The 27,842-nt window shown below is 38.4% G+C and overlaps 1 protein-coding gene across 3 annotated transcripts in view; it reads left to right on the top strand.

Moving 5' to 3' along the window:
* Window positions 1-21,378, top strand: part of mosmoa (modulator of smoothened a) — a 47,239-nt gene extending 25,861 nt beyond the window's left edge. The window contains exons 2-4 of one of the 3 annotated variants that reach the window (XR_014628576.1): window positions 5,395-5,607; window positions 18,553-20,110; window positions 20,609-21,378. Coding sequence is in view for 1 of the 3 variants with exons in the window: in XM_084418080.1 (XP_084274206.1) it covers window positions 5,395-5,607; window positions 18,553-18,737 (398 nt within the window). In the remaining 2 variants the exon portion in view is untranslated. Of the gene's footprint in view, window positions 1-5,394; window positions 5,608-18,552 lie in introns of all 3 variants that reach the window. The other 2 variants (XR_014628577.1, XM_084418080.1) reach the window with 2 other exon arrangements.
* The last annotated feature ends 6,464 nt before the right edge of the window (window positions 21,379-27,842 follow it).

The raw sequence follows: 27,842 nt of genomic DNA, 5'->3' as shown, positions 1-27,842 counted from the left end.
ACATTTGTAGCGCCCAATAAACGGCTCTGGGCATTCGTAAACCACACCTCAAATACGAGAAAATGCACATGTGGTTCCCAGACCACGTCTCAAAGAGAAAGAGGTCTGACGTTAGCCAGGCTAACATCTAGGTTTCCTTCGGAGGAGTTTTGGCGCTTCGCACAACCAAATGTGACTACAGCCTCTCACAAGTTAGAAAGAAAACACAACGCCAATCAGTTTAGCGATGTGTGTTCAGGAGGCGGGACTCAGATCTAAACTGTTTGTGTAATTGGCCTTTTTTTTTTTTTTTTTTTTTAACGACAACAAGCCGGAATGAAAACAAGCCGAAATTAAATAGTAGTAACAAGGCTATTTTTAAAATGTAAGGAGTAGAAAGTACAGATAATTGCGTGAAAATGTAAGGAGTAGAAGTAGCCTAAAAAGTCGTCTGAAAAATAATTACTCCAGTAAAGTATAGATACCCCAAATTTCTACTTAAGTAAGGTAACGAAGTATTTGTACTTCGTTACTTGACACCTCTGCAGGAAACACATGGCACTGATGAAGGGTTGAACCCGAAAACGTTTTTTTTTTTTTGCGCAACTTGCGCTTTTTTTTGTGTGCACTTTTGCACTTTAGTTGTGGCCTCTGGTATTTTTCGTGTGCGGATCTTTCATAAACATAAACATGCGAGCGCGCTCTGTAACGGCTGAGCATCTCCTCAGCAAGATCATAATTTGTATTCATTATTCATATAATCGGAAGATTTCTATTAATTTTGCGGGTATGTTGCCAATGCCAAGTGTGAATGGAAGCGTTTTTACAAAAGCTATCCGATCAGTAACTTTCTAACGCAAGATGTATAACATGCTACTCTACATATAAAATGCTGTGGCGTAACTTTATTAGTTAAATTAGGTATTATTTAATGGTATTGCTTAAATCTGTAAATGAACACACCTGTTCCATCAAGCTCTTGCTCATCAGTCACACATGATAAAAATGTTTTTTTTAACGTGTTTTCTGCCAAGTTTGTGTTGTTATCGACCTAAACATAGACTTCAACACAAATGATACAGGGCTGAATTAACACTGTTCAAACATGAACAGCATACCATGCGTGTTCAGACCGGCTCACACTGCAGCAAACGTGTGTCTTTACGTGCAGTTGTTCGCCAGAAGGCAGAAGGCAGTTGGAAAAGGGTTTTGTGAATTAAACCATTTTTCATAGACAAGAAGCTTTACTGTACATGCCATTATTGTTAATGTTTGGTAAAGCAATGAATGCATTGATTCAACGTGTTCATGTATTGTGTAAATGTTTGTACAGTAGAGCAGTGCCTGCGGTATTTTTTACACATTTACGATTATACATAAAGTGTTTTTTTGCCATCTTAGAAATATTAAATCTGTAGCTGAAGTCTGACTCTTTTATTCCATGTGTACTTTTCCTCAATTCACAATTCACAGTTATTTCTGCTCCAGCTGTTTGACCAGTTACCGTGGAAGGTCATCATCATTTGGGAAACCGATTGCTTCAAACAGTTCGAGTTCAAAAACTAGTATTATACTGATAGTACTGTGAACTTACTTCATTTGAGTCCACTGAAAGTGAATATCTCTTTATATAAAACTGCAAACACCTAAAGTGTAATTCATTAAAACCCCACTGTTGACCGTAACGCCAGACTCGACAAACACCAATGGACCCCTTTCACAGACCTCTTCTCTTCTTCTGACTCATGGGAATGACTTTTTTTCTTTTGCTATTGGAGCAAATGGGAACGCGAGGATCATATTTGCTGCAGCCTCTCATTCACCAGTACAGAAGTAAAAGAGTCGCATTGAATGTTCAGTCTGTGAAAACTGGGTTAGCACGCTGACCCACCAGAACCCAACAGCCGTTGTTGGGTCAGTGTGACTTCAGCTGGGATTCTCCCTGGTTGATCGTCTTTGGCGGTTGCCCCAACAATCATTGAGATGTTAATATTGGCTATATAATAAAGGTATCACATCTACATGCACAACTGGAATGACATACATAAATATAGGTAGGCATGAATATAGCCAATAAAAATGGTAGGGATGCACCGAAATGAAAAATCTGGGCCGGAACCGAAAATGAAAAAAATAAATAAAAAAATAATAATGTCCTATTTTTAAATACATCTTTTTCTTTCTTTTTTTTTGTATAATTTTGTTATTATAAGACTTTTTTTTTTTTTTTTACACAATAATTTAATGAATCTGATTTTTAAAAATACAAGCCAATACATAACCACACTTTTATTTAACTAAAGTATAATTGGACAGAAAATAGGCCTATATTAAAATATTGAAGATCAATATCAGCATATTTTCGGCTTATATTTTCGGTCTTTCTTTTCTTTAGCGCAAAAAAAACGAAAATGCCATTTTCAGCCGATTATTTTCGGCGACCGAAATTTCGGCGCATTCCTTCAAAAATGGTCCATGGCGAAAATCCTTTGGATAATGATCATTTTTATAGTGTGATTTCTGGTCCTAACACATTAAACCTGGCGTATGGTCTTAACTGGATTGGGTGGCTGAGCCCTACAGGTTCACACACAGTCTCTCTCAGGTTAATCTGTGTGTGTGTGTGTGTGTGTGATCTGGCTGTAAAGCTGGCGTGAGGATCTAGCCGGCTGGGAAGACCGACCTCGAGTCAAGTCAAGTCATCTTCATTTATATAGCGCTTTTAACAATGTAGATTGTCTCAAAGCAGCTTCACAGAGATAAATGTATAATATAACGTAAGATTGTTTTGGCTTTATAGCGGTTCTTTGATAAAGTTATTTTCCAGCTAAAGTTAGTTTTGATTGATTCGCTTCCGTCGCAACGATCATTTGTTTTTAAATTAGGGCCGCCAAGACGACACCATTCTCTCTACACAGACTTTAAACGCGAACCTGTGAGAAACGCTGATGGCGTTCAGATGCACATTAAGAACGAGTTCTATAGTTATGTGCGTTTGAATATATGTGTGCAGGTTTGGAATTCCCTACAAACCAAACCTAAACAAATTACTGGTGTTTCCTTATAGTTTTGATTCAGAATTTTATTTTATTTTATCAATTCGGGGTAGATACGCAAATTGAGTTTTCCCGACGACGCGTTATCTGTAGAGTGGGAAAGGGATCCTCCATAGGGAGAGACTAGTTGGCCCTTCAGCACTGCATTGACATCGGGTCCAGGCGAAGGTCCTTCATCAGATCTGGAAACGGCCTGGATCCGGCAGGCTGCGGGAAAACCTTGGGATAAACAAAGACACTAAAATTAGCGTAGATGCCATTCTTCTCATGATGTAACAAGTACATCAGGATTTATGGGAAGTGTTCCCGGTTCCAGCTGACCTAATCTATGCAGCCTAATATTGAATTATAGAAGTCTATAATGTATTATGTGAACGCTATGTCAAAGAGATGTGTCTTTAATCTAGATTTGAACTGACAGAGTGTGTCTGCTTCCCGGACAATGGTAGGAAGGCTGTTCCAAAGTTTTGGTGCTAAATAGGAAAAGGATCTACCGCCAGCAGTCGATTTAGATATTCTAGGTATTATCAACTGGCCGGAATTTTGAGATCGCAATAGACGTGAAGGACTATAATGCGTTAAGAGCTCGCTCAAGTACCGCGGAGCTAAACCATTTAGTGCTTTGTAAGTAATCAGCAATATTTTAAAATTGATGCGATGTTTAATAGGGAGCCAGTGCAGTTTTGACAGAACCGGGCTAATATGGTCATACTTCCTGGTTCTGGTAAGAACTCGAGCTGCTGCGTTTTGGACCAGCTGTAGTTTGTTTATTAAGCGTGCAGGGCAACCACCCAGTAGAGCATTACAATAATCTAGCCTTGAGGTCATGAACGCATGGACTAATTGTTCCGCATTTGTCAATGAGAGCATATGACGTAATTTAGATATATTTTTAAGATGGAAAAATGCGGTTTTACAGATACTAGACACGTGACTTTCAAATGAAAGATTGGTATCAAAGAGCACACCCAGGTTCCTAACCGACGACGAAGACTTAACAGAGCAGCCATCAAGTGTTAGACAGTATTCTAGGTTATTACGTGAGGAAGTTTTTTGTCCAATAATTAGAATCTCTGTTTTTTCAGAATTTAGAAGTAGGAAATTACGAGTCATCCAGTTTTTTATATCAGCTATGCATTCTGTTAATTTAGTGAATTGGTAAGTTTCGTTAGGTTTTGAAGAAATATAGAGCTGAGTATCGTCGGCATAACAGTGGAAGCTAATTCCATGTTTCCTAATAGGGTTGTAATGTTTCCTATAGAGTGTAATGTAGGGTTGCGTAGTATACCAGCACTTAAATTGCGGTACTAAAATTTGAACGGCACAGACATATACTATCGACAACAATGTGCATTCAGCACTTTTCAGCTGTTCAGGCAGTGAAATGTATTAGAAATCCATGTAAATGTCAGCCTTGAAAGTGCAGTGTGCTTGAGCACAGCCTCCGGGATCTGCGTCTGCTTGACAGGTGCAGTGTGTTTTTCTGCACAAAACAAGCTCTGAACTTTGTACTCGACGGATATGTTGTTGTTGTTTTTCTCTGGTGTGCCGTGTTATAGTTAAGTCCCTAGCTAAACACTAGTGCTGGGAGGCATGACCTTTTACTGTCATGAGTGAATATTGTAGAGAAATTCCTCACTAGTACTATTAATACAGGTTTGCAAGGCCACAGAAAATGATGCTGTTTACAAAGATGCACTTTAGGAGCGACAGAAACAGCGGTTTCCCCGGTAACAGCTGTACACGAAGCAGTTTCCCCGGTAACGGCTGTATACAACGCGGTTTCCCCGGTAACGGCTGTATACAACGTGGTTTCCCCGGTAACGGCTGTACACAAAGCAGCGCTGCGCTCATAAACGCTGCTTTATCAGGAAAGATTAAGAAAGATTCAATGAAAATAACATCGAAACTTTTCTAAAGACCGTCAGTTCACTTCAGATACATTCATATAAAAACACCCGCGCCGCGTTTTGACTTTGAAACGTGCAGTGCTCGTGTTTATTCAACGATATCAATGCCAACCACAAATAGATTTTCCAAAAGCAGTGTTGATATTGTGAACCAATGAATGGAAAACACTGTAATATAATTTGACAGCTATCAATTATAGTTTAACCTATCCATCTTCACCATCACGTTTAGTAACACACACAGCTGTGCAACCGCGTTCCCAACGTTGTTTAAGCGACATACACCGGTATTGCGTTATATTAAAAATTCATATCAATACAAAAATAAACACCGGTATTCGGTATGAACCGGTATCCCGCCCAGCACTACTAAACACCCTGATAAAGAGTGATTTTTGTGGTTGAGTGTAGGCACACTCGTGATTGACGTTGTGTGTGTGTGATTGCAGGAGCTCTTACGGTGGGGCTGGTGCGTCAGTGTCAGACGATCCACGGCCGAGACCGAACCTGCATCCCCCCCCGACTGCCCCCGGAGTGGGTCACCACGCTCTTCTTCATCATCATGGGCATCATCTCCCTCACCGTCACCTGTGGCCTGCTCGTGGCCTCGCACTGGCGTCGGGAAGCCACCAAATACGCCAGGTGGATCGCCTTCACAGGAAGTGAGTGACACGTCTCATGTTCGAGCTTGTTTCTGACCCGCCCACCACAGATACCAGCACTCCAGGTTCAGTGATTAGAGCTGGGCGATATATATCGGCGATATATATTAGCAACATTATCGCGATAATTGAATAATCAATGTAAAATGACAGAGTATTGTATAATTAAGGGCGTGGACACTTGAGTGACAGGTGGATTGCCGCTGATGTCACGACTAGCCGTTTGTCTGTTAGTGTCACGTCACCTCAGCTAATCCGCCTCTTTAGCGTTACGTCACCTCAGCTAATCCACCTCTTTAGCGTTACGTCACCTCAGCTAATCCGCCTCTTTAGCGTTTCGTCACCTCAGCTAATCCGCCTCTTTAGCGTTTCGTCACCTCAGCTAATCCGCCTCTTTAGCGTTTCGTCACCTCAGCTAATCCGCCTCTTTAGCGTTTCGTCACCTCAGCTAATCCGCCTCTTTAGCGTTTCGTCACCTCAGCTAATCCGCCTCTTTAGCGTTTCGTCACCTCAGCTAATCCGCCTCTAGCGTTACGGCACCTCAGCTAATCCGCCTCTTTAGCGTTACGTCACCTCAGCAAATCCGCCTCTAGCGTTACGTCACCTCAGCAAATCCGCCTCTAGCGTTACGTCACCTCAGCTAATCCGCCTCTTTAGCGTTACGTCACCTCAGCTAATCCGCCTCTAGCGTTACGTCACCTCAGCTAATCCGCCTCTTTAGCGTTTCGTCACCTCAGCTAATCCGCCTCTTTAGCGTTTCGTCACCTCAGCTAATCCGCCTCTATAGCGTTACGTCACCTCAGCTAATCCGCCTCTTTAGCGTTTCGTCACCTCAGCTAATCCGCCTCTATAGCGTTACGTCACCTCAGCTAATCCGCCTCTTTAGCGTTTCGTCACCTCAGCTAATCCGCCTCTAGCGTTACGGCACCTCAGCTAATCCGCCTCTTTAGCGTTTCGTCACCTCAGCTAATCCGCCTCTTTAGCCATTTTCGTCTATCCGATAGCGCTGCCAAGATGGCGACGGCCGGCTCCACCCACTTTGGGCTTCAAAAATGCTCTTCCGAAACACTGTGGGTGACGCCACGCGCACTACGTCCATATTTGTTTACAGTCTATGGTTCCAGCAGCTAGTTCCCAGTGTGAACGAGTTTTTAGTGCCCGTGGGAACATGGTGTCACTCCACAGAGCAAAACAGAAACCGTGTCACTCTCTTAAAATAGAAACCGTTGATAGATCTTATCTAAAAACTTGTGAAACACTTGCGTAATTTACCCCAGTTGCACAAGTGTAAAATGCAGTATGTGAATTACAGTGCTCCTTTTGTACCTATTTTGCAATCTTTGTTTTTTCATATTGTTACATTTTCATGTTAATTTAATAAAAGTGGTAAAAGAAAGTAATAATTTTTATTATTCTAGAGCAAATGGAAAAATGCCAAAATCTACATCTTTACCCTTCAATCAAATATTATTACAAATTTGTTAAAGATTTTGTAAGCATGCTTTTTGTTTTTGTTTATTTTTTGATAGCAGGACTCTCTGGTAGAAGAGATATTTTATGAGATATTTTAAAAAGATAAAAAATAAAATTGTTGTGCTTGGAGTCAATTGTTGTATTTTTGACACAATGAAACATGCCAAATTGTGCAGACATAAATTTTGGCCAGGCAAAGAAATTATGATCGCATGCAAAAATACAAGAAAAAAACAACTAAATATTAATAACTGATTATGTTGTAGTGAATCTGTGCTTCTTTTTTTTTTCCTGTGAGCTTTTTGATTTTTATTTATTTATTTTATATTTGCATGGTGAAAAAAAACCCCTGCAGCCTATTTTGCCAAACAATTTTGATAGATAAATACCTTAAACAAGAGTAGGGTTTTGTTTTCCCTCATATTAAAAAAAAATAAAAAAAATAATTATATATATATATATATATATATATATATATATATATATATATATATATATATATATATATATATATATATATATATATATATATAAATATATACGTGTATATATAAATGTATATTTATAAGTTTGAAAATCCATATTTTTGTACTTTAATTGAACTTGTAGGGGGTCAATAAAAAAATATAAAAAATCCCCTATGGACATCACTTTTGGCCATTACTGTATATCGATTATCGTCAGCATTGGATATCAAATTTTAGGTATATCATCCAGCCCTGCCAGTGATATGAATCAGGCCAGTTGCATAAACATAGCCATTATGTTAAGACTGTGTCTTAAGGACTAGTATGATCAACTAGAAGTTAGTTCGGGGTAATCAGTCTTACTGTTCGGTGTCAAATCTACGTTTTTATGTTACTGACTTCAAAAAGCTATTAACAGTCTTAAAGAATAAAATTGGATGACTAACTTGTAAGACTAGTCTTAACAGTTTATGAAACTGGCCACAGAATTGCAAAAAATTTGTTTTCAACTAATAGTAGTCATAGTAGACCGACATAAATAAAATAAATTAAAATAACGACACCGAAGTCTGTACAAATGGTTCCGTTGGAAAGATTGAAACAAAAGCTGAAACTGTGTCTAGACTTTCCATTGCAAAAGAAGTATGGATTATTTCCCAGACACATGCACTTGACAAAATATTAGTTTTACCCTATCAAATGAGGTGTCGGTTCCCAGCTGTGGGGAATACGCACAACAGCGACCGACGTACAGTGAGATAGATGATCTCTGTGGTTTGGGCTCGAGGTGTTGTGTGTCTGTCCAGCATGTGTGGAGCATCTGTTGTGTTCGCTCACTGGAGACACTATTAACTTTCTTCCCTCTGTTCTTCAAGCTGGTTCACAGATCCCGTGTGTATCCTATAAAGAAGCTCTTCGATTTAAACTTCCTCTCAGGATACGAGGCGTTCAAGGGTAAAGTGGGAAATGGCTATAGTTAACAGTGCCGCAGATTTATCACCTTAATTTAATGTCGCACAAGCCGAATTGCTGTTGCTAAGGTGTTCGGAATTTTTTTTTAGGACATGTGGTCACTAGGGTGTTGGCAGGGTTTTTAGAACTTTGCTAAGTGGTTGCTAGGGCGTATCTAGGTTGTTGCTTATAGAGTGTAACATTCTGGTTCCAGAAGTAAAAACTCTATAGAGAAGTTGTTTTTTAACAATAACTACTTATTAAACTTTAAAGACAGACCTACTATGAGTTTTGAGGTCATTAATCAATGGTATATGGTTTTGTTGAAGTCATCCTGTTCGCATTATTTCAATAATAGAATAAAATTGTATAGAATAATTTGAATATGGAATAATTGTTTAACCCTTTAGAACCTGAAGCTAAAATAGGTCGGTTTCACCCTTTTTAACTACAATGTGCTATTTTCACGTGCAAGGTGTCTTTTTTTTCTTTCAATAAATTACAGTTATTGACTATTATTGTGTGTGGCGAGTTTGTAAATATAATTTAAATAGACACAAAAAAAAAAACCTGGAAAAAATGTACTGATTTTTATTTCGAAAAACCCAGAAAAAAATCATGAATGAAAAGCTGCCGTCATTTGCTGACAGAAAGCATGAAATTACCGTAATAAGCCGTTTATATTGCAGAAAAGAGCAATTTTAGGATTATTTTGATGTGCAAATGTTTGAAGAGTTACTTGGTTGGATGTGTTTGTGAGAATGAATTTATGGTAAAGAAACATAAATTACCATAAAATAAATAAATAAACCATGATACTGTACAGAAAATTCCACCAATCAGAGTCACAGCGAGCAAGTTTCACCAAAAGAGCTGTTTAGCTCCGCCCACTCCCATAATGCACTGCAAATTAGGTAACAGAGTCTGTCTAGCGATGCGGTCAAAAGACTTCAATATATGTATGTATTTTGCAATAAACTTTAAATACATTGTTTCTATAGATGTTATAAACCCCTTTAAATTATTATTATTATTTTTTTTACCATCTTTTAATTCATTTGTCATTTGAAGTGATTCTTTGGATTAGTTCTTTCCCTCAGCAAAGTTCACAAAGTGTTTTCACATTATTTTTTGTTTCAAATAAAAGTTGGTAATGTTGTGGTTCGCCTTGTAGCTGGTTGGCTTGTTTCGTGGCTTATACACTACTATATATATATATATATATATATATATATATATATATATATAAATGCCTATGGGAAAAATGGGAGAAAAAAATGACTGAAACCAACGCAATGGCACTATAAAAAGTGGGCGGGACTAAAGCACGCTGTTGTTCAGAAGTTCCCACCCCGAGTCTCTGTGATATTCGAGATATGGCTCCAGTTACTCATTCAGTCCAAGTCTATAAAATTTTGATCACCATTTAATTGCCTGCCAAATTAAGAAAACAAAAACCATCTGAGGTAAACGCATACCTCTCCTGAACACGCCCGGATGCTTTGAGCTTTTGTGAGTGTGTTAAACAAAAGCTATTTTTAATTGGGCACAAAACTTCAGATTAGCTCCTGATTATCTCTGTCATCTCTGTTGTGCAATCAAAAGCCCAAAATGTATAAACGGCTCTCTAGTGTGTCACAATAGCCAAGTACAGTGTGATTATGAAATGGTCTTTGGCAGAGAGATGCTGTTTTCGCTGAGATTCGCATGCGTTGTGGCATGGTTGCCGTGGTAACAGGAAAGGAAATAGTCCCAATTGTCCAGGCTCCGCTTAGCGTCTCTGAACCTCGGTGAGTCACTTGTCTTTTTCTATCACTGTGTGTGTGTGTGTGTGTGTGTGTGGGTGGTAGTTATGGCGTTTAAAAGAGCAACAGCTCCTTAACTAGAACAGCTCCACAGGCTGGGATCATAACCTCCTCCATCGGGGTCACGTTTGAAGACTGGTGGTTTAGCTAAATAGCGCAGGATTGCTACGCCACAAAACGCAGATATTTCGTAATGGTGCTAATGGTTGAAAACTCTCTAGATAGGATCTCTGATCTCCATCTTTTTGCTGTTTTGTGTTTGTTTTTTTGTTCTTTTCCTCAATGTTGGGAAAACATGAATGTTTAAAATGATATTTCTGTAATTTGATCGATTATTTTAAAGTGTGACAAACCTACTAATACCACAAAACCTGACAAATCACCAGTTCCCACCAAAAAATAACGTCACTTCCTGAAAGAAGGAACTTGACTGTTGATATTTTTAAGGGATTTTAAAGACTAACAGGATGTGAACATTTTGGCCGATACCGATAACCGATAATTCTTTATATTTGAAAGCCGATAACCGATATATTGGCCGATAAATGTAAATCCAAATCATTTTTGAGAGCCTGATTACAAAAAACAAAAGTCTCACCATTAAAATCCATGTCCCAAACACACAATTATGATGTTTTATAATTTTATGTAGCCGATACAACAGACTTGCACTTTTTTTCTCCAATCATATTTCAAGCAATTCATAATCATCATGTTGAACAGTGCGCATCTGAAATGTCTCAGCTGAAGGAATTAATACATAATTTATCGGCTTTAATAGATCTGACAAATTTTCTTATTGGGCCGATAACGTTAACAAATTAAAATGAACCGATATCGGCCGATACCGATATGGTGGCTGATATATCGTGCATCTCTATTCGCCTATCATCCATCGACCTCAAATATGGCTTATCATTTGAAACATGCAATTAATAGCAACTTAAATTGTCCGCTCGCTCTAACGTTAATCTAGATAAATGTGCACTATTGTTAGGCGCATATTCCAGTGTTTGTGCGGGGAGTGGAAGCTAAAGTATAGCAGGCTTCGTGACATGGATGCTCTGGCGCAAATACTTGCATTTTTCCCGGCAACATCTTAAATTCAATTTTTTTGGACAAGCAGATAAGAGTAAGACATCATTGTAAACTGAAAAGGGTCTATATTTATTTGTGTAAACTCACAATAACAAAAAAAAACTTCCTTTTGTAAAATAAAGAGAACAAACAGGATGCGCTTTCTGCCGTCTCGGTCTCCGTGAATTATAGCGTGTCACAAAAATGAACCAAACCTCAACGAATACTTGTCTCACAGACATGAGAAATATATAGAAAGCTTGAAATATCCACTTTTAAACGAACAAATTCAAGTAGAAAACAAACATTCTCTGATTATGTAATCCGTATGAAAAGTGTAATACTCATCTTTACAGCTGATGCTGACTCAGAAAACACTAGTTTATTATAAAACAACCAAAATGTCGTCTTGCTATTTTTTACGACACATTCATAAAAAATTATTCACATATATATATATATATAATATTAAAGGCTCATTATGGTTTAGCATTCCCACCAGTATAGATTAAAGTTATTAAATAAAATTAAAAAGTGTGATTAGTCGAATAATGGCTTGAACTAACGACTAGTAGTCCATTGGAAACATTTTTAGTTGGGGACAGCCTTCGATTATTGTATCCAATATATTAAGACATGTATGGTGTAAATGGGACTTGCAAATCTGCATGGCAAAAATAACCTGCAAATATTGTAAAAAGCTTGTTTTAGATCTGATGTACGTTCACGTTGTAGTGTTGGCAGGCCTGTGTGTAGTCCGTTTAAAGCGGAGTGTTTGGGCTCCAGGTGGGGTTAACACAGGTGTCTGGGCTAAAGCTGCCCCTGGCCTCAAGCCACCCGAACCTGAAAGAGCAGCTTTGTGTGACGAACACAAGCCCCCTGTGTCCCGCGCACCACGCCCAGCTCCACCAGGTTACGCTCGCGGCCCGGCGTCTGCTGTCGGGTGCACAGCTGTGGCTTCAGCATATGGCAGACGTAAACATTAGCTTCTGTCTGCTCAGACTTCTGGCTTAACCAGGATGCACTGCTGGACAACATTAAATAAGAAGAAAGTAAAACAGAGAGAGCCTTCATAACCCATGCTTTGAGGTTGTTGATGTAACATTGGTTCATTTGGAGTATCGAGGCTGGCATACTGTTAGAATAAGAGTATTTTGTGTATGAGTCTATATGATATATTCCAGGCAAAATTGTATATGAATAGTGTATTTCAATCAGTCATTGGCTGTAATGTAAATAATAATAATAATGGTAACACTTTACAATAAGGTTAATTGATAAACATTAGTTAATTATCTTAGTTAACAAGAACTAAGAATGGACTTACTTCAGTATTTATTAATCTTAGTTAGGCCTAATATTAATTTCAACATTTACTAATACGTTATTAAAATCAAAGGTTGTATTTGTTAACATTAGGTAATGCACTGTGAACTAACATGACCAATGAATTAATGAATTCTATTAATTGTATTTATTATTAACTAACATCAACAAAGATGAATAAATTCTGTAACAAATGTATCGCTCAATGTTAGTTCATGTTAGTTAATACATTAATGTTAACTAATGAACCAAAATAATGTTCATCTATTGGTAGTGACAAAATTTTGTGCGCATCGCTTCCAGAAATCAGTTTCTTTTTTGTTCATGTATTTTTGTAATTTTGTACAGTATAGCTCAAAACTAACACTTAAACACTTTGTTGTAAACAAAAAAAAACGCTAATCTCTAAAGACGATGACGTCGTGCACATGCGTATTACGTGTTCTGTCTATAGTAGGGCTGTCACTTTTTATTCGATATTCGAATATGCATTCAAACATGACGTGAAATATCCGAAATCGAACTATAAATAAACTATCCGGTTTTTAAAGTGCCATGTTTTGCGCATTTTTTACAGTCTATGATTAGACCATTTGCTTTTTATTTTATTGTTTTGCCATCTCATCCAGTAGCGGCCACTCTAAACGTATTTTAGCGTAGGCCCATGACCAGATCAAGCGAATAATAGCCAGCTTGTTTCGAAAATGGAAGATAACGACAAGACTAAAGAGACCGCGCTGTAATTCCTGCCTATTACACACTAGGGGTGGGGGAAAAAATCGATACTGCATAGTATCGCGATATTTTCTGTGGCAATACTGTATCGATACACGGGCGCCAAGTATCGATCTTTTATTATTTAAATTACACATGAGAATTTAACTTTGGTAGTAGAATGCTAAAAATCAATTGCTCATTCAGTCCACTAGATGGTGCTGTTTGTTTTCTGGTGAGGTCAGCGGGGTGACTGTCGGGTTGACTGCTGTCAGCGTGCAGGAGGACGTAGATAAAATAAACATGGCAGCATCAGAGAAAGAAATCCCACACATAGACTAATTCGTGGCGGTGCGCCACAGAATCAACACCGGCCACATATTGCGTTTCGTTATAAAAAAATGTTTACGCAATTTAAAACACGCAGCATATTGATTCGGCGGCATTTTCTTTCCCTGCTCTCCCTCCGTCTCTCTGTCACTCACGCGTCTCTCTCACAAGCTTTTTTTTGTCTCGCCAAAGCCTTATTTGATCGGTGAGTGATGTATGACTGCTGCGCTTGCGATAATGCGCATATTACTGCAAGAACGAGCAGAGAGCGCGCGCACCCTCGCCGTCTTCAAACTGTCTTGCTCTCTCTCGCTCCCTCGCATCGAACCGATTCAACCAAAACAATCTTTTAGTTTAGACTGTTTGCGGTAAATGCAGTTGGGTTGTCGACGTCAAAACTCTAAATAAGATGTGAATCAAATAAACTTACTATAAATAATGTTATGTCATTGTTTTACTCTTACACTGAATGTTTGGATTTTGTGAAGGTGTGAATCATTTTTGATTAATATTTAATATAATAAAGTTCTTCTGTGTAACAGATTATTAACGCAGATTATTAACGGAGATTATTAAAATTGATGTGACATGAACAAACAGATGTTGACAGTTTTCCTTTGCGGACATAATTTGAATTTGGAAAAAGGTAATAAATTGCAATATATTGCAGAATATCGGAATATTTTTAAAATCGCAATAATATCGTATCGTGACCCAAGTATCGGGATAATATCGTATCGTGGTGCCTCTGGTGATTCCCACCCCTATTACACACACACACACACACACACACACACACACACACGACCCACAGAAAAGACGCGTGTTTGTCAGTATCAAGTTCTCTTTCGGGCTTGAACAAACCGTAACACACAAATTATGCCAAATGTCCGTTTTGTCGAGTGTCCTCATAAGAGCAGTCTTAAATTATTTAAATAAAGTCTTAAATGAACGTAGAGATTTGTGAGAAAATGGGACACGTCTCAGATCACGTCTCTGTCAGCAGCGGCTGGTCTTAAAGGGTCATTAATGTTAAAGGACAATTCCGGTATTTAACACTTTGAGTCTATTTTGTAGTTTGTTTTGGATGAACAAGAGTGGTGGACAAAGAAATTTTGACAATGGTTCCTGTCTCGACTTTTTGACTATTTTAGAATTGCCCATGACCGCTTTAGAATGGGAGTCTATGGCCATGCACAAACATGTCCTTAAAACAACCCTTAACGTTCGTTTTCAAAACTGTGCAACTCACCGAGTGGTTAGTGGTGTTCGTTGATGTTCCAAAACAAGTAGCGTAGCGAAATACAGTTTCTGTCGTGTTTTATTTGGCATTTTGTAAAATCCATTGATTTCCGTTGGAGGACTCATTGCTCGTTGATATTACTGCGCTACCGGAAACGGAAAGGGGGCTGTTTACATTTGGTTGTAGTCTTTTAGGTCTTTTCGCTCGGTTCTCTGTCTCTCAGAAGGCTAGCGTGAGCAGAGCAACGGAAGTTGCGGAAGAGCGGAAGTTTATACGCGGTTGTGAGGTATCTGAAAAAATAGTTCCACTATAGAAAAATAAACGGATTGAAATCATACATTGCGCCGATATATTTGTTTTTAATCATCAACGAACACCACTAACCACTCGGTGAGTTGCACAGTTTTAAAAAAGAAAGTTAAGGGTTGTTTTAAGGACATGTTTGTGCATGGCCATAGACTCCCATTCTAAAGCGGTCATGGGCAATTCTAAAATAGTCAAAAAGTCGCGACAGGAACCATTGTCAAAATTTCTTTGTCCACCACTCTTGTTCATCCAAAACAAACTACAAAATAGACTCAAAGTGTTAAATACCGGAATTGTCCTTTAATCAAAGAACAAAGGTAAGAGAGTAAATTACTCACTCAGACCCGGCGCCAGGAGGATTATTATACCGGTAGCCTGATCATGAATGCACTCCGCTATCTTTTAACACATCTCTGGCGAACGGCTTTTTCACGCAAAAGAAAAACTCTTCATGAAGCGCAGTGAAATTGTGGCGTTTCCTGATGGATCGAGGTTGTTCGTTAACTTCATTTTACGTTTTTACTCGTAGATATTCGAATACATCGCTTGATATTTGATATCCGTTCGAATTTGATTTATCTCAAAAGTGACAGCCCTAGTCTATAGTGTTTCATCGCCATCTACTGGCCTGGCAGCAGAATACAGCGTTTTTTTTGTTGTTGTTGTTTTTTGTCATTTTCATGGATCCGTGTGAATGGGGATCGTTTTGACAGTGGAGTCTGTACGCGGAAAACTCAGAGGAATTAGCAGTTTTAAGCGTATCGTTGTTGTGTAAACGTACCCTTATAATATAAATGATGAATCATTAAGCTTTGTGGCGCCAGATTGTATGTAATCCAAATGCATTTCTGTATCCTTCGATCCAAACAACAGAAATAAACTCTTAGACAGATCCGCTATAGCAACATAAATGTGTCAGGGCCAAAGCCTTTTTCTATTTCCACTCTATCCATTCAATTCATATTTTCTTCATTGTGCTCAAAAAAAGCCCCTCGCCTCTTTTCATAGAACATGTTGTTCTTTTTTTAACAGCGTGAACAGAATGGAGACCACAGCAGGAAGTGCCTTATTTTTTACGCTTTGCTGAGGGCATGACCTTTTGTCCACAGCCTAGTTACCATTCATCTCCTTAACCCACTCCTTTGTGTGCGTCTAAGAGCCGAGGCCGACTAAAGTGGTTTATGCAATGATTGTTCAAAGGCAGAAGCTTAATGCCGACACGCACAGATCAGTGCACTTCTTCTCTCAGGGCCGTCCTGTTTAATTGCAGCGCTGCGTTCTGCTGAGAGATGCTATTATCTTGCTTATATGAGCACCAAGATTGAGCCGAGACTGCACTCAGGCATCTATTAGCGGTGTCTGTTTTTATCTCGCTAAAAGCCTTTCTGCCAGGCTGGCGTGAACCCATGCTGAGTGATATCAGGGGGTCAGGGGGGAGGTCTGGTTTAAACATGACGGGCCAGAGGGTTTAAAGGGTTAATGATTGGGAATAGACATTCCAGGACTTCGCTGTTGTCAACATGTTTTTTTTCCCCCTCTGCAATCATAATTAGGGGTTGAGAATCCATACGGGGAAGAGTTTAGGCAGGGTTTATCATAGGGCTGGGCGATATGCAAAAAAAAAAAAAAAAAGGTTTTCCCCAAATTGATTGAAGTTTTCCATATTGATTTTTTTTTAAACAAAAATAGAATAACATTACATAAACTTTTAACTGTGCAAACATGCGTTTTCTGCCTTAAAACAATAGGAGTTTGGTTGCCTTTTAACTTCTAAAAGGTTGGGTAGAGGTAAGAAAAAAGAAAACAAAAAGTTCACTGTTAGATAAAATAAAGTTAAAAAAATATATATAAACTATGCAGTGGTTTTACAGCTATGAAATGATTGAGGTAAAAGTAAAAAGTGCAAAATATGAATTTATTATGCCACACAGATTAAAAAGGGGCTGTATTTTCGTGCTCTCGGTGTTGTCGCTGGGATGGAAGAGGTTTGTTGCGTTTCCCGTCTTGGTTGGAACCGACTGACGACATGTTTTGCACACCATCTGGCCCGGTTCACACAGAACACGGTTTTCAATTTCACTGCGCTACTTTTCTATTACATTTCTATGTAAACGAGCTAGATGGACGTGTTTGACCATCGCACTCGCATCTTTTGCAGAGTCTCTCGCATGACACTGCGGTCTAAAAACACGGTGCTCAAGTTAAAAACTAGTAACTTTTGTTTTGAGCTTGCAGTTTTTTTGTTGTTGTTTATGTTTTGTTTTTTTACCGACCTTCGTTATTAACCACAAAAACGTGGGTTCAGTTTCGCTGTCGTTTCCCTCGCCAGCTCCCATACACTGACTGGCTGCTGTGTTTATTTATGCTTTGTGATAGATTTATATGGTAATCCATATCAGGTAAAAATGTCCAGAGCTTATCATCGTGACCAACGTACATTTTATCGTGATCTTGAAATGATCTGGTTCATCACCCAGCCCCAGTTTATCATTCATGGTGCCACTTTTGGGGAGGGGATCAGCCACCAACAGTACAAATGTGAATTTTCATGTCACAATATCACATATATCTCAGCACTTTTATTGTGGAAAGACAAATTGTTTGTTGTTAGACACTCGTAGTATACCACCTAATTAGTACATGGTGTTACGCTTAACTGGATTTTTGTCTCTGTGGATTTTAGTAAAAAAAGAAATATCTTCAAATCAAACCTCCAAAAAGATATCAAATGGACTTTTATTAATCTACTATTAAAGTAGGGCTGCAACAACTAATCCATAAAATCGATTATTGTCAAAATAATCGACAACAAATTTGAATATTGACTTTCTTAATGTTCTTACGCTTGCAATTCGTGAGACACAGAAGGAACATGAAAGGATTGAGTCTTCAGGAAACTTGAAGGCTAAATACAAAACACACTAAAATCGTTGTGACATTCAACGTCTTCCCTAATTGTATACCGTGAATAAAATAGTTGTGAATACATTGTGAATTAGCCATATGGCACTGCTTTGGTGAATTACGCCCTGCTGGTCAAAAATATGAAATATTGATGTAAACAGTTTTTCCTAAATGTATAATTCCCTTATTTTATGGACAAAAAAAGGAGTCTTTTCCAGCCATTGTTGTCTTTTCCCTGTAATTACTGCATTTTTAACTACCCCACCCTTAATGTGTCCTAATTATTGTATTTGTGTAAATTATTCTTTTTGTCCTGATAATAACGCTTGCTTTTCTTTCTCTTTTGCAGTGATCTTGTTTTGTATGGCCGCCCTCATATTCCCAATAGGATTCTACATCAATGAAGTAGGAGGACAACCGTACAAATTACCCAACAACACAGTGGTGGGCTCCTCTTACGTACTGTTCGTCCTCTCCATCTTCTTCACAATAGTGGGGCTCCTGTTTGCGGGAAAAGTCTGTCTTCCTGGCTGAGGGGGACGGTCCCAGCTGGGACAAGCTGGGGTGTTCAATGTGAAACGGAAAGAACCGGCACTCATCGAGAAGGGGGCGACGACAGGGGATGGTGTTATATGGTATAATAACTCATTAAACTGCAAAACTAAAGACGATTACTGCACACACTACATACGAGTGCGTCCGACCACATGCTCCCCTTCGCCCCAACCTGTGCTTAGTTAAACCTGTGCTGTCTTTATGTTGCACCTTTGAGTTTCGACCCAAAGGATCTGGGCGTTAAAGTACACAGGCCCATCTGGAAAAGGACTGAGTGCATCCACAGCGGCTGCTTCCAGTACTACTTTACTTTGGAGTATAGTTCCGTTATCTTTGGTTCGTTTAAGTTTGGCAGAGCTTCATGCACATGTATGCGCTCCGCCTTCGTGCGGAAAAAGTGACATATAATGGTGGAGAATGCGGGCACAGACACATTGGGCCGGAGGCTCAGGCCCTTGGTAGGGGTCACAATGGGACTCCCCGCATTCTCTCTAAGAGCTCTCCAGGACGCTGCACTGTTACAAAAGAGGGAAAACGGTAAAAGGGAACAGTATTAAGAACATTTTTGCTCTGGCACGACACGAGGCAAGCGCTCCGGGACTGCCGGTCAGGACCCTGCAAGGCTGTGCCTCGCTGTTTAAACCACGCTCCGATATTTCTCTGAATCTGACGTCATACCAAAAGAAACTCCCGCCTGTCCTCGCTCGACTTACGGGCCGAGTTCTGTAGAGTCACAGGCGGATTGTGTTTGTGTTTTGACTTTATTACCTGTTCATCTCTTCTTTGTTTTGGTCTCTGGATTTGCAGAGCCCTTTTACTTGTTTGGTTTGATTTGCTAATGTGCCATAAACCTGTTTTTGTTGTATGAATGAGGGCATGGGTTCAGTTTCAGAGGAGCACTGTGCTGGTATTAGCCATTTCAGTAGGTCAAGCACTACACAAACGAACTCCTTACCTCATTATTTAGCGATTTTAAGTTAAATTTTTGTCCCCTCACCAAGACAAGTAAGTTATGTTCTGCCTTGATCACGGACGTTTCATTAAAATGCTGCGATTTATTTATCTGACACTGAATAAAAGGAGCTCGAGAATGTGTGCTTGTTACAGTATCAACCCTGTTATTGTTTTGATTTTGAAGCGCTCCCCGTTTGTCGGAAAGCAAGTGTACCGTGTAAAAGTGTCTTTACAGTGGAACGAAATCACAACTGTGTTTTATTTATGATGGATGTGTGATATGAAGGTTACATTTTGCCCACAAGGTTTTTTTTTTGTTTGTTTTTTTATAAAATCTCCTTTTAAAGGGATTCTTCACTTTTTTTTTGGAAATAGGCTCATTTTACAGCTCCCCCAGAGTTAAACAGTTGAGTTTTACCGTTTTTGAATCCATTCAGCTGATCTCCGGGTCTGGCGGTACCACTTTTAGCATAGCTTAGCATAGATCATTGAATCGGACAAGACCATTAGCATCTCTCTCAAAAAAATGACGCATAATGCGTAATGATATGACGCAGCGCCTGAAAATAGTCGACCCTATAGTCTACCGAGCTGGGGACTATTTTCAGGCGCTGCATCATATCATTACGCCTGCTGGACTCATGGTATGGCAGCAAAGTTTCTTGATTATAACGCAGGAATGAGAGTATAGTTCCTAGCCATATTAGCCTAGAAAATTGCAACTTTTCATTTTCTGTCGGTCTTAGTACACGATGTAATTACAGAAGAGTCAAGTTTTAAATAGGAAAAATATCGAAACTCTTTGGTCATTTTTTTGAGAGAGATGCTAATGGTCCTGTCCGATTCAATGATCTATGCTAAGCTATGCTAAAAATGTGGTACCGCCAGACCCGGAGATCGGCTGAATGGATTCGAAAATGGTAAAACTCAACTGTTTAACTCTGGGGGAGTTGTAAAATGAGCCTATTTCCAAAAAAAGTGGAGTATCCCTTTAAGTGTGTGTTTCGGTTTAATTTGAATGTGCTTTTCTGTTCAATCCATTTATTGGAAGGTCATATGCTCAGTCGCCTTTACATTCTTTACTAAATTAATTTCATTAATGCTTCGAAAGACTGCACTTTCCTTGGGAAATATTCATTATAGGGATGGCAAACAACAGATGAGATATATTTATTCCAATTTTAGACGATTCTCGTAAATATATGGGGCAAACTCTTGGATCGAAGAATTGATCAAAATGTTTATAAGAGAAACTCTCCCACCTGCATTCAGGCAAGATGTGTACAACTGCTTTTGGCAAAAGGCGTATCGCACTGGGACCTAAATTAATGTGAACTGCGAGAACAACGGTGGACGGCATCACCTCCGCGCTAAAGACTGCTTCTGCTCTGGATATTTTTGGAAACCCATCATAAAATGGAAGTAAAAAAAAGTATAGGGGTAATGAACATCAATGACATATAGGGTAATGAAAAGCTATTTATGATTTCAAAAGGGAAGGAAACAAATGTACGAGTAACAGTATTATCTATCAAAAGGATGTTAGCAGTCCTTGTGCACAGTTACTGTTAACAGGTTCATGTTACTGGCAAGACAACTGTTTTCTCCGCTACTCTTTGTTTCAGTATCTCCACTGTATACAATAAAAGGCATAAAAAAGAAGGTCGACTGCTTGAGTTCAACTAAGCTTTGCTTTATTGGGAATCCAGTTGTAACTATTGCTCTACTTTCTGTCTCTGTGGCGAAAAATCTGCAAACTTTGCATGCATGAAGAGTCTGTGGCTAATTGCGTTTAGAGTAAGTTGTGCAAGCACGGGTGTATGGTTGCCTAGCAACAAGCCATTAAATTAGCAATATTCAAAACATCAGCCCCGCTACCCTTTTTGAGCTATTTTGAGCTATACTCCCTTTGCTCATGGACCCTGGTTTTTCAGTATGTCACATTTAAGTCAAACCTATTAAAAAAACAACAACATATTCTTAGAAACTGCCATCAAATGGATGAGATTTCTGACGTAAATTTTGAACTTTTGCAAGTTTGGGTTTGTTAAATTCATATGTGAGAATGCAAATGTTAAAGGGCGCTCTGACAGGTCCTGGTCTAATTTAACACATGGGTCATCCAAACTATATTATGTTATATCCCAGGGGTTTTAGTTTAAATTGATGTTAATAACTAAATATGAACACCCTAGCAACCTCATAGCAACACCTTATCAACTACCCACAGCATCCTTGCAACCAATGAGAAAGAAAAAATTAAAGCTATAGACGCGAAAACAAAAACTAATAAAAATGACAAACACAAAAAATTACTAATACTTTAAAAGGAAAATATAAAAATGTAAGTATTAATAAAAACTACTAATTTCTCAATGTCGTTAAATTAAAACTGAATGATATTAATCATGATTCTTTTTTTTATTCACATCCCTATTGTTTAACATCAAGAAATAAGCAAACTTTAATAAAATAAGCAAAAGTTAACACTCGCCAAGCACCAAATTTGAGTAAAAATCGGTGTTTATATGAAACGCTGTCATTCGCCAGTTGGCCAGAAGTATTTTTATGAATTGTTAGAGTTGTTAGAACATGAATGTGAACAAACGTGAATGAGCTCTCATGTCGTCTTGCACCTGTAAAATGCCCGTATTGGTGAGCGTCCTCATTTCTGAAGTGAACATAAGCAGATGAGAAAGAAAACTGTGCATTAGTAGCTCTTAAAGTGACAGCAGCCTAATATAAACCTGCTGCAGTCTTCTCATTTGTTAATCAAACAACGAAAGACAAAGAGAAATTCACTCGCTGCTCTTGACAGAATAACTTTCATAACTTTAATAAGGATTAGCCTAATCTGTTTAATTTATACAGTGAAGACTATGCAGTGTTATTTGATTGCTTTATTCAATTTCTGTGCATACATTTTTTGAATTTTCACTGGTATCTAATATTTTGGTGTCATAACTGTCTGTTTTTACAACAACAACAAAAAGTTACATGGCAGGTAATAAATATATGTATATATTTTTTATTTTAATTTTTTTTATGGCGGTACATTTTTTGCCCATTACCATGTGTGGCAAAAAGTTAGTTTTAGGCCCTGCATACAGGTTTGTGATTATATACTATACATGTGTCCACGAATATGTATTTGTTTGACAGCAGATATTCACATTCATGCACATGTGCTCCGTGTTAAGTGACGTCATCGATTAACAGCACATACATTTATGTTAAATATCAGTTTTTTTAAAGTAAATTAGCCAACTTCCAATCACCCATTCAACTGACAGCAAAACCTTTACAAAACTAACAAAAAATCTCGTCTACACATAAAGACGTGATTAAATAAAAGCCCAAACTTGTATAAACAAGAGTTTAGGTTAGCCTAACAGTTAACGTTACCTCTTCTGAAAACGGGTGAGATGCTAATGGACTTTTCCGAAGACACTAAACTATTTCTATTAAGTAAATATTCAACAGATGTGTGTCAATAACACGTAAGAAAAGTGTCAAGAGACAGTTGTGTGTATTATATGTGTGTGAATTTAGAGACTAAACTCACCAGAAAGCAGTGAAAACAACAGCGAGAGAGGGAGTTTGCTGCTTGTCAGTTGTGTTTGCTGCGCCGTTTCCATGGCAACTCTGCGCCGCTCCAGGGGCCTGTTTCACAAAGCTATTTTAGACCGGTCTATAGTGTTAGACAAGTCTAAAATTTGCTCATAGACTAGTCTAATGCAAGTTAGACTGTTTCACAAAAATAAAGACTGACTTAATTTAGACCAAAAAAATCCTAAGACTGTTACCTTGGCAACCAGCAGTAACAATCAGTTACATTACAAACAGCCAAAAGAAAAGGGAAAATGGCTCATAATTTAAACATTTCTTCTTGTTACTAAATTCTCCGCTAAATTTCCCAAGTAAAATGTCCTTATAACTGTTATACTCCTCCAACAAACACATATTTTCCGCTGGGGTAAACTGCACCGAGCGGTTTAATGCGCTTACTTGATCCGCCATGTTTTTTGTTTTGAAAAGGGTCTTAATTTACCCAGAATGCACTGCAGTGTAGTCCTAAAATAGTCAGAAGGTGCGTCATCTCGTATAGATCGTATTTACGAGTTGAACGCACTTGAACGCCACCACAATGTCGTAAATACCAGTGGGGAGCTCGGGATTTTCTCAAAGCTCCGATCTTTACGAGTTGGGGGCGTGTCGGTGATTAACATGGCGGAATATACAATACTAAAGGTATTTAGCTGTGATATTGTCAGGCTTTTCTATTTACAGCGCAGTTAGCTAATCGCCAACACAGAATATGATTATAATATAACAATGCAACATGTAACGATGAGCTGGCAGTGGCTTCATAAATGAATTAAAAACATAAAAATACAAAGTACACCTGATGCACATTTCTTTGTTCTTCATTTTCTAGAACAAGACTTTAAAAACCTTACTGTATTTTTGTGTAATTAATTAAGAGAAAGTACTCCGCCATCTTGCTCCAACGAAAGTGACTTGAACGCACATGCCGTTATAAGCACGACTTCCCACCTCGTACGTATGAACTTCCCAGGAGGACTTGAACGCACCAAGAGTCTTAAGTGCTTTGTGCAACGGTCTGATTTGTCTATCTGAAGTCTGACTAAGTATATCTAAGCCATAGCCTATATCAAAGTCTATCTTTGTGAAACCGGCCCCAGGGTTTGAAAGCTACTCGAATGTTCAATGCGCACGCCCAGTCAGTCAAGCGTATTTACATAAATAAACAAAACATCTAGAATTAACACATTAGGCTAAATGAATAAAAATCTCATGAATTTAAAACTCATTTTGAAGTTCTTCGACCCGCTCATATAGGCTATGTGCAAAATGCCACTCCTCCACGTGAAGTGGCTCTTTTATAATTAAATTTTTGTTTTTATGAACACTCAACCTCCTTAATATATATATATGAAGAGTTCAGATGCAAAAGCCTCTAAGTGCCATCTGAAATTTTCTTCTAGAATGATCATTTTTATCAAGCTTGTATATTTAAGTTCAGTAATGTCACTTAAATGACAATTAATAGGTAATTTGCATTGCCATTTAAGTGAAATTATTGAACTTAAATATACGAGCTTGATAAAAATTATCATTCTAGAAGAAAATTTCAGATGGCACTTAGAGGCTTTTGCATCTGAACTCTTCATATATATATATATATATATATATATATATATATACACATTGTATAGGCCTATATAATGTTTATATTTATGATAACATTGTAGGGACGTCTATAATCTTGGCTAAAGATCCAGAAACGTCGTGGGCGAGAAGGAGAACGTTGTAAAAATCTTTGATAAATTACGGTAAGTAAATGTTCCATATAATATCCAAATACTAGCATATATCACTAGGAATAGGATAATACTTGTAATGCAATTTTCTTAAAAGTTATCTGGTGACCAGTGGACCACGTCTCTACGTTCTCCATGGGATAAGCTAGCTACGTCTTTTGAGGACGTCCCCACGACGTTTCTGGATCGTTAGCCAAGATTATAAAAAATGGAACTTTACCACGACGTCCTCACAACGTTGTCATAAAGCAGGGGTTCTCAAAGTCTACATTCAAAGGTCCAAATCTGAATTTTCATCAATGACAAAGGTCCGGAACTATTGGTAATTACAAAACTTGTTTTTAATAAACATGTATAATAAATCAACATTCATTTTATGAAAAAAATAAGGTAATTTAAAGCATTATTTATTTTATAAAGGTATTTGTAAAGGTAAAAATGCACTGGAAAATTCGATTTAAGGGGGCAAATATTGTCCCTTACTTAAAAAGGTGTGAATGAAGAGTGGGGGTACGCAGAAGGACGTTAAAAGCCTCATGGGGTACATCTCTAAAAAGTTTAAGAACCACTGGGACTGGGTTAAGGAATAGAACAAAATAAATATCAACATCAAAGCACAATACACATACCAAGGGCAGAAAGTAGGCCTAATATTCAGAGGTCACTTACAAAGTTAGGTTAAAGACACAAACAAAGAGGGATTCAAACAAATAGCATATCAATAACAATGTAGAATTTACAGAATGTGAGCTGAAGAGTAATATTCAGATAAAAAATGTGTTTTTGAAGGAGAGAAGGGTGGATGTTTGACAGATGTCTTGAGGAAGAACATTCCACAACCTCGGAGCCACTAACGTTACGCTAAAAGACTCCCATGGTTACCAGACTATTGAAACCGACTGAATATGACACAGCCCCACCTAAGATATTTTTCACCAGCCGCCACTGTCTTACAATCAACTTATTTGTTGATTCAGATTAAGACTTTAGCTGTCATAGTTTTGCTGTCCGTACCTCTGTATTTTGTGGATATTGCCGTTCAAAATGACCGTGTTTTGTTTCATAATGCCGTTTTATCATTTCCACTCTTCACAACTCCAAACTGTCTCGTTATAAATCAAACAGAATGGCTTCGTGCTGGATTGGGGCAAAATGAACGCATACCTCTCTGTCGAATCATCTTTGAAAACTCCTGGACAATGACATCCTCCACACCCATTCAAACCTTCTTATACTGTCTATGATTCAAACGCTTACTGCGGTGAAGTGTCGCGTTGTGCGGCTCGCGCCCGATTAAGTCAAAAGTATACGCTCACTGGATGTCATGGCAACTGAATCACGGAGGAAAACTTTAAATATCTCGCCTTCGATTTAATTTCGGACCATCTCCAAAAAGACATAAAACACTAAACAAATGATTTTGACATGCGTTTATCAAAGTAGGAAATCCAGACTTTTAATCCCTTACACACAATTACTGCTGTTGAAATACAAAATGGAGGCGGGTCCGGATTGAATTCCCTCCGGGTCCGGATCCGGACCGGAGTCCGGACTTTGAGAAGTACTGTCATAAAGTAATGCCACGCTGACCAAATGACAACTAACTGACGACGTCGTCACAACTTACAGTTTTAGCTGGGTGGGTTGTTGGGTGTTATGCAGTTGCTAGGTCCGTATAGTGATGGGATTGGGAAGTGCGAATATTTTCCGCAAACTGGTTCTTTTGGACAGTTCGTTTCAATTAACCAGTTAAAACGATTAACAATTTATTTGTGTACATAATCACACAATGTTGTCACATATACGCAATTATATTATTAAAGCACCCAATAATGACGTGAAACGCGGATATTATTACATAAGCAAGCATACTGTCAAACTTGGTGAACTGGATCAGTAAATTTAATCAAAAGAACCGGTTCAAAAGAACGACTCAGTCTGACTCTGGGTCACTGGCTCCAGTGAAAAGTGCCATCCGTTTAGATGTCTAACGTTACATCAGTAACGCTACTTCTCGTGTTTTGTCTCAGCAATAATAACAGTAATGCTTGAATTAATAGCAAACTGTAGCACTGATCATGATTATGTCAACATGAGCTTGTGAGCTGCACTCGTGATGAATGGCTCAGTATGTTACTATGGAGACGCCTAACACAGCAGCTGCCAGTCACTGATGAGTGTGAGCCGCACACGGATGTTTACTGGTTTCTGCGCGAGGATCACTGTACGCTTCAGAACCAACACCGTCACGTGAAGGTAAACATTATTGATAAGCTCGCGACACCTCAACATGATTTTTCCTGCAGAATACCATAGTTACTGCATACTTAAGGTCGTTGATACGGTAAAATCACAAGAAAGGAATGTAGAATCTCCTTTCGGAAACTTTCTTTAACATAGGCCTATTAAAATAGGCACGAGATGGAGATATTAGCTTCTTGATAAAACTGTCACTAATACTATTAATAACAACAATAATAATATCGGTTAACCTAATGCTTATAGCCAGTACTCAAGGCACTTTAAAAACAAAAACATAAAAATACCAAACAATATAAGAACAAACTCAATATTGTTTGTTCAAACGTTTGGGTCCTGTTTTTTTTTTTTTTTTTTTTTTTTTTTTTTTTGTGTCTTAGGGCTGCATTTATTGTGAGTTATTCAAAATAACTGTTTTCTATATAATTTATTCCTGTGATCATAAGCAGAATGTTCAGCATTATTACCAGTCTTCAGTGTCACATGATCCTTCAGAAATCACTCTAATGATGATTTGCTGCTGAAG

This window comes from Rutilus rutilus, assembly GCF_951802725.1.
Source record: "Rutilus rutilus genome assembly, chromosome: 1".
NCBI classification, from domain to species: Eukaryota; Metazoa; Chordata; class Actinopteri; order Cypriniformes; family Leuciscidae; genus Rutilus; species Rutilus rutilus.
This window is presented reverse-complemented; position numbering and strand designations above follow the sequence as displayed.